We start from the raw sequence: 11,124 nt of genomic DNA, 5'->3' as shown, positions 1-11,124 counted from the left end.
GCTTGGAATTGCATAGGATTCACTGCATGAATAAACTTTCTGAATCCTTTATCATCCGCAACTGAAAACAGTTGTGGACAATTACTGTACCTTTCTAATGTGATCGTGTTGTCTCTTGTTGTCCCTGGCTCTCTTTCTCTCTCTTTCACTCTGTTCCTGTGCTACTGCGAGTGTAACTACCACCCCACCCCCCTCTGCCCAGCGCAAGCACAAGGCTCACGTGCGGAGTGAAGTGAAAAAAAGTGCGAGAAAGTCGGTGAGAGAAAGAAAAAAAAAACGTGTCGTTCACGTCAAAGAGCCAGCTCTAAGAGCCGTTTCGTTCGCGACCGACACATCACTACTGGTTTCCTCTTTCTGGCGCGGAGTGGGCGATAAACAAACAATAGAGAAAAGCCGATAATCGGTTTCATGATTGAAGTAGCAACAAGAGAGGGAGGGTCAATCATGACCAATTGGCCAATCCACCACCTTTCATTGTTTATACCGCCACAAAAAGAAACATAAAAACAAAAAATCTTTCCTGCTTGGCTCTGCGTCTTTCTCTAGTCTCGTCTTCTGGGCGATGCGATGGGCAAGGCCATGAGTACTCGGACTGTGCTTATTGAACGCAATATGGATAAGATCTTGGAGAAGCTCAAGACTCTGCAACAGGGAATCAATAGGTCTGGGGACCAGTGATGGACATTAGATCAGCTGCGAAATTGGATGCAGTTTGTTTGCACTAAACCTAACCCATCCATCCATCCATCCATCCATCTTCATCCGCTTTATCCGGAGCCGGGTCGCGGGGGCAGCAGCCTAAGCAAAGAGGCCCAGACCTCCCTCTCCCCAGCCACCTCCTCCAGCTTATCCGGGGGAACACCAAGGCGTTCCCAGGCCAGCCGAGAGATATAATCTCTCCAGCGTGTCCTGGGTCTGCCCCGGGGCCTCCTCCCGGTGGGACATGCCTGGAACACCTCACCCAGGAGGCGCCCAGGGGGCATCCTTGTCAGATGCCCGAACCACCTCAGCTGGCTCCTTTCGATGTGGAGCAGCAGCTGCTCTACTCTGAGCCCCTCCCGGATGACCGAACTTCTCACCCTATCTCTAAGGGAGAGGCCAGCCACCCTTCGGAGGAAGCTCATTTCCGCCGCTTGTATCCGCGATCTCATTCTTTCGGTCACTACCCACAGCTCGTGGCCATAGGTGAGGGTAGGGACGTAGATCGACCGGTAAATTGAGAGCTTCGCTTTTACACTCAGCTCCCTCTTCACCACGACGGACCGGTGCAGCGTCCGCATTACTGCAGCTGCAGCCCCAATCCGTCTGTCGATCTCCGGCTCCCTTCTCCCATCACTCGCGAACAATACCCCGAGATACTTGAACTCCTCCACTTGGAGCAGGAACTCATCCCCGACCCGGAGTGGGCACTCCACCCTTTTCCGGCTGAGAACCATGGCCTCAGATTTGGAGGTGCTGATCCTCATTCCCGCTGCTTCACACTCGGCTGCGAACCGTTCCAGTGCGAGCTGGAGGCCCTCACCCGATGAAGCCAACAGAACCACATCATCTGCAAAAATCAGAGATGAGATTCTGACCCTAACCCAAACAACCATTATCTTCATGTGGCTGCCCGGGGCCAGCCAGAAGGCTCCAAGGGCAAATGGCTCCAAGACCGAATGACTGGCTGGCACAACAATTTCTCCCAGATTACAAGACTGTGTTTTGACTCTCTGACCCTATCCTTCAAGCCTCAAGGCCACCTACATCGGCTGGAGGACTGTTGACTTTTTGCTTAACCAGGTGAAAGGACGGTCTCTCTCAGTTGAACATGGGACACACACACACATGCATACATATGCATGTGCACTGAAACAGACACACACTCACCCCCCTCCCTGCTTCCAAACACTTGCGATGCTTACTTCCACCCGATGAAGACGATGGGTCTGCGTCCCATACTGGAGCATAGCTGCAGGACAGGCTGTTGTATACACAGGTTCACTCCATGAAATTAAATTCCTTGCCAGTGCTAGTACATCAACCTTCAGAAAACCAAGAAGCCTATTACATATTACTTGTGAACAAGAGCAAGATATTTAAACTCTTCCACTTGGCTGTAATGCATCCCTTGGAGGGATTCCTTCTGAAAGCAATAGTTTCAAACTTGAAGGTGTTTATTCTAAGGAAGTTATAAGGAGTAAAACAAAGACAGAGCTATATATACACAGGGGCCTGGGGAATAGGGAAAAGATGGGAACATGTGGAACTAGTCACTGATAATGACAAAAGGAGGTAAAACAGCCACAAGACACAAAGAACAAAAGACTACCAAAATAAAACAGGAAGTAACATGATAAGGAAAAATGAGAGACAGAGAAAAAGTCTTGACATAATTCAAGAGAACACAGGAGAGGCACAAAACACTGAAAAACAAAGAATTAAATATGAACCACAAGCAGAAAGTAGATTCCAAAGGGTAACAAAACTATAAGACAAACTGAGAACATAATCATAAAGAAACCAACCAGACGTTTTCTGCTGACTGCAAAGAATACAATACTGTAAATGTGGGCACAGAACACAGTGTCCATGACATTGAATGGTTTAGTTTGCAAAAATCAAGTTCTTTCTAAATATTATTCACTGTTAATAATTATAAATTGCAGTTGCAAGGATTTTATTTAATGATAATTCAGTTATACCTGTCTTTAACAGTCATAATGATTATATAACTTTATATGAATGTTTAAGAATGTTATAATCATTTCCACTTTAAAAAAACATATTTAAATCATTAATCAGCGTTATCCTTTCATATAAAATAGAACATCAGATTGTGTCATAATTTATATAAATACATTCTCTCTGCTCTCTGAACTTAATGGATTATTAATTAATTATCCATTTACTAAATTCAGGTAACTTGTTACTGGTTTCTAAATGGATACATAGTTCAACATTTACTATAGACACATTATTAGGGAATTTTTGACTCGGGTCAAAATTGAACCAAACCAATAAGCACAGGCATGAAATATAAACAGTATGTGTTCCAGTTATAAGTTAACTAACAGCTAGTACAAATTACTTTAGACGTGTCAACAAAGCATAAAGGTTTTTTGAACATCAAATTGTAATTGCTGTTTAAACTTAACAAAACTATGTTTCTCCTTAGTGCTGAGCAGGTAACCCCAGTTTCATATGAAAAAGAAAATAAACAATCCAAATAAAGTCTGAAAAAGACTTGATATTGAATAATTTTGTGAAATGCTGCTTTTAGATCATGAGTATTTGCTACTTAAACAGCATTCACTATTAGTTTATATGTGCCTATGCTGTTACAGACAGCATATAACTGTTCAAACAGGTGTCAGAGCAGTTTGTGGGTCAAATCTTGATTCCAGTAGGGGGCAGTGTAGACTGTCAAATAACTGTCGTTCATGTGAGATTTTATTATCAGTTGTTCTTATCAACAAGGTCTGGTTATATTTTGTGTTAGTTGGCATCATTATCAAGTTTGTAGTGCAGCAAATTTACATTATTGCCAATTATTGTTATGGATATTTTACACCAATTTTCTATTTAAATCTAGCAAAGTTTTTATCTTTATTATTCAAATCAAGTATTGCAAAGGATTTTGTCAATGAGAATCATTAATGAGGTAAAAGTGTGATAAGGTGCACAAGATTACAGCATCATATTGGTCATGTGTGTCCAACCAGCCAAACCTCTGTTAAATATAAACTAGCTACAGGAGCCAATCACAGAGAGAAAGTAGGTATATAAGGAAGGGCAAAAATAAAAAAATGATACAACATTATGGAGTTTTCTGCCACAGTGATCTTGGCAGGGCTAATCTTAGCTCTGCTGTGGCTGTTTAGTGTAAAAAGAAGGAAGTATCGCCTGCCTCCAGGACCTGCTCCACTTCCTCTTCTAGGAAACCTGCCACAAATAGACAAAAAAGTACCTTTTAAAAGCATACTTAAGGTGAGTTTGGAATTTTTAATTGTTCAGTAAGAATAAACAAGAGCACCCTCCATTACTGTTCTGGATTTTTATTTTAGCTGCATGTTGACGTTGCATAAATATAAACAAGGCTTTTTACTTTGTCTTAGTTCAGTGAAACCTATGGTCCTGTGATGACACTGTACATGGTCTGGCAGCGGACAGTGGTTCTGGTGGGGTATGATGCTGTGAAAGAAGCCTTGGTGGATCAGGCAGATGACTTCACAGGCAGAATGCCCATACCATTTCTGTTCAAAGCTACCAAGGGCTATGGTAACAAGACACCATATATCATTTTTCAAGACGAGTGATTTCTTTGGCATGACTCTAAGTCAACTTTACATGAAAATAAAGAAATTTCAAATAATAGTTAGTGTAAAAGTTTTTCCTAATCTTGACATTTCATCTTCTCAGGTTTAGTAATCAGTAATGGGAAGCGCTGGCGCCAGCTGCGACGCTTCACACTCACAACCCTGAGAGACTTTGGGATGGGACGCAAGGGGATGGAAGAATGGATCCAAGAAGTCAGCGAACACTTGAGGGTTCACATACGTACATTTAAAGGTGCGTTTTTAGCTATTGTATGGGCACATATTACATACAGGGTGGATTTGAAAAATCATTCATTGCTCAATCATTGCTTCTCTCTCTCTTTTTCCAGTACAGTAGCTTGACTATGACAAAAAAGATTTCAATTCAATATTTACCTCAGAATTGACTGGCAGTTTAAGAAATAAAACATAATAACAAGAACATTTCTAAAACTCTTAATTTGTGCCTGCACAAGAAATAGGCTGTAGTAAGAAGCAAAAATAAATATGTAACAAAATGCACCAAATACACATAAAAGTGTTGATAAAATATGTCAAATAATTCAGTAACATTTGAAGTCTATCAGATTTTGCAATTAACATGCAAATCCTGCTTTGTCTGAACTCTTTAACGTTTGAACAGAAGACATGGAATATTGCATAACATGCTAAAACACTAAAGTATCGTTTATAGCGTCTGCTTGCTGTGACATGAGTGATGCACTTGGAAAGGATAAACTTATCCATGCCAATTTACAGTTATATGTTTTAATAAAATTATTTACTTTCAATTGTCATATCCACCTGAAAACTGAGGAAAAATGGATTTTTCAGTCAAACTTTTTTTGTGATTTGTGTGTCAGCTGCAGAGGACTTAACTGAATAGGCTAGGTCTCAGGAGAATATTATCAATAAAAGTTAATGATCTAACCACAAGTTTGGAGCAAAATCAGTTTATACAGAGTGGCCTATATAACAGAGAGTAAGTAGGCGTGAACACAGATAATTTTGTGCCATGCCTAGGAACTATGCTGCTGTTAATACTTAAAGTGTAATTACACTATAATGGAGTAATGCTGCTCTCTGGTTAGTCTGGGCCTTTATGTGAAGAGTTTGCAGCCTCAGAGTCCTCTCACAGTACAAACAAATGGGTTTCAGTGTATTTGTTCATCCTAACCTGGCTGTAGGTGTGTGTTTGTCTGCCTCTTTGTGTTAGCTTTGTGTTAACCTCGTGACTACTGGGGTACATGCTAGAAACAAACAATCCAAAAAAATACTTAAGTATTTACTCCATAGCAGACAGTGAAGTACAACAAAGTATTTGGCAAGTAGATTCCAATGAAGCAACATAGAAGGGTGGAAATTCAGCAATGGCAGGAGATAGCACATGCTGGTGGTAATAATAACACAGCTGGAGACTTGGATGAGCAACAATGATAAAGTGGACATGGCTGAGGGAGATTTTGAAAGGTAGAATGACAGAAAAACACTGAGATTTACACAGAGCAGAGATTTTTTTGTTATGAAAATCAAATCAAATTAGAGAATCAGCGTGATGATGAAAGAATTCGATTTAAAAAGAGGAAAGCAGAAGTGAGAAAAAGAAAAGAATTGCAATCCAAAAGCCCAAAAATCCAGACAAATGATTTCATTATTGAACTTCATGATATCATCATATGATAATTAACCTTAGTGGACTTCAGTTGATTAATGTGAAGAACTTTTTTTGTTTATCATAATGCTCTCTTTTGTCGGTTGTTGTGAAAGTGTAAACAGCCGAATGGCCAGTATATTTGTGGAGCAGACAAAGAAGCAGAATAACAAGAAACAAGACTGGAGTACAACAAAAAGCGAGTTGTTTATTTTGGCTGATGAAAACACAAAAGCAAAAGGCAAAGGCAAAAACTAAACTATAACCTAAACTGGGAAACACTAAGACTAGACAAGAAAAACATTAACATGAAAAGGAGCGTGCAAAAACTGAGACTAAAGACAACATTAAATCCATGGATCATAAGGAGAGGAAAACAGACGACCTGACAGTGAACAAAGGGAGACAGAGGAGTTAAATACACAGAAGGGTAATGTGGGAAGTGGAAACATATGGGGAACACAGCTGACACAAATCAACATGACACCAAAGGGCAAGCAAAACTAATACTGAACATGGAACACAAGACCGTCAAAATAAAGCAGGAAACGTGGAGAGATGTAAACTGGGAAGCACAAGCTTGACACAAGGTTCAAGAGAAAGCAAACATGAGAGACAGACAGAGGGACCGAGGGAGAACAAGAGTGAGGGAGCACTAGAGAGAGAGGGAGACTTAAACAAGGGGCACTTGAGAAAGAGGGAACGAGACATGACAGAAAGGACAGACATGGGACAGGAAGGGGAGACGAGACACCTGGACCAGACAACATGGAAGCAAATGTAACTAAGCATACTGCCAATGCTAAGAGTAAGTTAATACTAAATAATAGAAAACTACATCCATGAAGTTTTCTATTTTTCTTTTATTTAGTGCCAACCACCCATCCATGGTGCAGCACAGTTGCACGGTGGTCAGCTGTTGCCACACAGCAGGAAGGTCAATTCCATCATCAGGCTGGGATCTTTCTGTGTGCAGTTTGCATGTTCTTGCATGTGTTTGTGTGGGTTACCTCCGGGTACTCTAGCTTCCTCCCACCATCCAAAGACATGCAGTTTGTGGGGATATGTTAATTGATTAATCCAAATTGCCCATAGGTGTGAATGCTGGAGTGAATGTGAGCGCGAATGGTTGCCTGTCTCTGTGTGTTAGCCCTGCGACAGACTGGTGACCTGTCCAGGGCGTACCCTGCCTCTCGCCCTATGACAGCTGGGATAGGCTCCTGCGACACTGAAAAGGATAAGCGGAAGCGAATGGATGGATGCATCATTCCAAACAAAAAATTCACAAAAAGACCATAAACTTGAAAATGCTGGGTCACAGACCCAGCCAACTGACAGAAAGTTTCTTACTGTCAAATCTTTCTTCAAAAGAAACTAAACTAAATTAGATGATTTATTTAAATAAAAACCTAACATTTGCATTTTTAATTCGTAACTTTGCAAACTATTTCCAACTGTCTTTTTCCTTTTTTCTCCAGGTAAACCATTTGACCCCCAATTTTTGTTAAGCAGCACTGTTTCTAATGTGATCTGCTGCCTGGTTTTTGGGGAACGCTTCAGTTTTGAAGACAAGCAGTTCCTGCACCTTCTGACCATCATAACTAAGATCATAAGGTTCAACAGTACTCCTCTTGGTCAGGTCAGTGGACATGATTACAAAAAAATTAACATATAAAAAAAATACAACAAACATACTGATCAGATAGTTCTGCATTTTTTACCTCCAAACCAACAACGCTGAAGTGTCACAGTTAGCACTGGCCAACCGTGGGGATGTGAGGAAGGAGGACCCAAATGCTAGACTCTTTATGATAAACAGTGCCTTTATTTACAGTGGTGTAAATAATACACAGAATAATAAATCCCAGTGTGTTCCCTTGACTCCCATGTCGTGTCTTCCACCCACAAGTCCGTGCTCTTCTGCTCCTGTGTGTCCGCGCACCCAGTGCTCGCTGCTCTTGTCTTCCATGCTCCTTCCTGGAGAAAATAACAAAGAAGCAACCGTCAGGACACTCAGGCATGCACTCACTTAACTTGGCTCACGAAGCCCACTAACATGGAGTCTCACACAACGATCCCACACCAAGACGACCAAGACGCGCTCATCCACACTCTTAAGTAGCTCCCTGACTAGGCTTCATTAGCTGCAGGTGTGTGTGATCATCTGCTTTAGGTGTGGCCAGTCTCCAGACGGGACACACCCACCAGGCCTGCCTGAAACCCAGTGCTCACTCACAGACACATCCACTTGCCTATACATACAAGCATGGAGAACACAAGAACAGCAGCACAGTGCAGCCAACATACATAATATATTATATCAGTCCATAGCTGCTCATGGACCCTGGGTCGCTCAGATCCAGGTCCCTGACACGAAGTGTGTTGTCTAAAGAATTAATACTCAGTAATACTGATTGCATATTTTCATACGTCTTTAGACAAATAAAGCTGCTGTGTTTTTCCCTCCTGAAGATGTACAACATCTTTCCCCGGCTCATGGAGCATCTTCCTGGCTACCACCAAACTATTTTTGGGCATGCAGAGGAGGCCAGAGATTTTATCGAGAGGAAAATCCAAGAGCACAAACAGACACTGGACCCCAGCTCCCCCAGAGACTACATTGACTGCTTCCTCATCAGAATTAATCAGGTTGGAAAGAACTGAAGGATCAGTTGCTTTGTTTAGGGCACTTTGCATTGTGTCGTTCTTTTTTCCGTATTTGCATTAAACAGGTTGGAATTATTTAAACTATATTTCGAGCTGGTCTGTTATGTGCTGCTAAAAAGGCATTTGAGTATTTTAAATTTGGTTTCTGTTGAGACAACAATATTCCTAATTTGTCTCCTTAGGAAAAGGACAATCCCTCAAGTGAGTTCAATTATGACAACTTGGTTTCTACTGTACTGAATCTGTTTGTTGCTGGAACAGAGACCACCAGCTCCACCCTGAGATATGCTCTCAGTGTGCTGATTAAATACCCCAAAATACAGGGTAGGTGTACAGAAAAAAGTATTACCAACTTGCTTTTAGCCCTAAATATATTATAGTTAGGGATAAGTCTGTTTGTGAATCTAAAACTTAGCAGTCATTACAAACAGATCAGAGCGGTTATAGTTTTTGTTTTGCTTTGTCCAGAGAAAATGCAGCAAGAGATTGACACTGTAATTGGAAAAGATCGTTGTCCCAGGATGCACGACAGGAAGTCCCTCCCATTTTCAGATGCTGTCATCCATGAGGTCCAACGTTTTCTTGACATTGTGCCCTTCAGCGTACCTCACTATGCACTGAATGACATATCCTTCAGGGGTTATACAATCCCAAAGGTATTCTTAATTCCAAGACATTATACGTATTACAGTCAGTATTAAGTCCATTGTGCATCATGTCAGGGGTTAATGTCAAAAGTATTAAAAGCATCAATAGACTAACAACATATTTGTTCTGAACAGGACACTGTAATTATTCCTTTCTTGCACTCTGTGCTGAAAGAGGAAAAGCAATGGGCCACTCCCAGGTTCTTCAATCCCCAGCACTTCCTGGACCATAACGGCAACTTCAAGAAAAATCCTGCATTCATGCCATTCTCTGCAGGTACATAAAGTCCTGACACAGTTGATAAATTATACAATTTTCAGCTGTAGCTCTATATAAATCAGCTAACCTGGCCTCAAGGCACTTATTATTGTAAGGTAGAAAGCCTAAATTAATAAGAACAAGCAATTTTGGTTACCATAGAGTGATTTGTGATTGTGTGTCTTTACAGGGAAGAGAGCGTGTGTTGGCGAGTCTCTTGCTCGTATGGAGCTTTTTATCTTCGTAGTCTCACTGCTGCAGGATTTCACCTTTTCCTGTGAAGGAGGCCCTGACAGTGTAGACCTCGATCCAGAGTACAGCAGCTTTGCCAATTTACCTCGAAGTCATCAAATCATAGCTACAGCACGTTAAAATGAGAGCCACTCAGTCTGTCATCATTTGCAGCACTATCACTGACATGGATCTCTACAACATGCTGCATTGCGTTAATGTGGTGCAGTAACATTAAATGCACAATTAAAAGTAGAGTTAAATGAATGTGCAATAAATTTTTGCTGTTATGTCTGTGATATAGAAAAAAGACATGAAATAATAATAATATAAGTGAGATGTGGGGTTTTAGCTGGGAAGGCATGATTTCAAATAATGTGCTGAATCTAAGTTCTAAGAGTTTCTGTAGTGTTTTAAACTAAATAGTGAATTTACTGACAAATTGTTGTTGTTGTTGTTGTTGTTTGTTTTTTTTGTTTCTTTCATTTTTTTTTTTTGTCAAAACACAAACACAGAAACACGATAAAGTTACTCATAGGTTTTATATAATAATTTCAACAAGTCTTTCAGAGTTGATGATAAAGAATATCCACGCCCTGAGTCATTCCTGTGAATCATTAACGTGCAATCTTGGTGAAGAGGACGGAGCTGTTTTACATGTTTTGATTATAGAAATCAGGTCAAATGTTGTAATAGCTGTTTGGCAATGAAATGAGAAATAGGTGTACTAAGGTGAACAGGAAGATCACATGGCTCACCTGTGCTCTAATGCGGTGCTCCTGCCAACTCTCTGTCAAACATAAACTAACTAGCAATGAGTATAAACAAACAAGTAACAGAATACAAAGGTTATCTAATAGATGACAGTTGGAATTTTGCTGTATTGCATAGCTCATGTATGAAACCTGCTTTGCCTGTACTCTTTATTCCTTATGTATATCTGGATGCAGTGGATTCAAAATAAAGATACTACATAACCTGCAAAAGCATTACAGCTTCATGCATACCCTTGCTTTTCTAAGAAATCAAAAAAGATCTTTAAAACAAAATTTTAACTGTAACAAATAGCAGTTAATTGTTGCACCAGAGTGGATCAATATATTCATTGTAACCACACTATTACAACACCAACAGTCACAATATCAATAAATGTTAATGATTGAGGAGCTTTAAAAAGGTTACACTGAGTGACCTATGTGCCAGACAGCCAGTGGATGTCCAAGTAAACACATAGGCAACATTATGTCATGTCAGACAAAGCTAAAGACAATACTGTAAATACTGACAGCATTTACAAGTACTGACATGGTAGACCTAAAGTTAATCATTTGAAAACACAATATAATTTTTGGATTTTTCTATGTATATATT

At 40.4% G+C, this 11,124-nt stretch overlaps 1 protein-coding gene across 1 annotated transcript; it reads left to right on the top strand.

The window, feature by feature from the left end:
* The first annotated feature begins 3,780 nt into the window (after positions 1-3,780).
* LOC113036797 (cytochrome P450 2G1-like) lies at positions 3,781-10,742 on the top strand. Its single transcript, XM_026193296.2, has 9 exons — positions 3,781-3,969; positions 4,098-4,260; positions 4,402-4,551; positions 7,428-7,588; positions 8,422-8,598; positions 8,799-8,940; positions 9,085-9,272; positions 9,399-9,540; positions 9,713-10,742. Exons 1-9 carry the CDS (start codon positions 3,802-3,804, stop codon positions 9,892-9,894), a joined length of 1,473 nt encoding a protein of 490 aa, XP_026049081.2. The 5' UTR covers positions 3,781-3,801; the 3' UTR covers positions 9,895-10,742.
* The last annotated feature ends 382 nt before the right edge of the window (positions 10,743-11,124 follow it).

The sequence above is a fragment of the Astatotilapia calliptera genome, chromosome 14 (assembly GCF_964374335.1).
Source record: "Astatotilapia calliptera chromosome 14, fAstCal68.1, whole genome shotgun sequence".
Classification (NCBI taxonomy): Eukaryota; Metazoa; Chordata; class Actinopteri; order Cichliformes; family Cichlidae; genus Astatotilapia; species Astatotilapia calliptera.
Note: the sequence above shows the minus strand (reverse complement) of the source record. Positions and strands in the feature narration are given on the sequence as shown.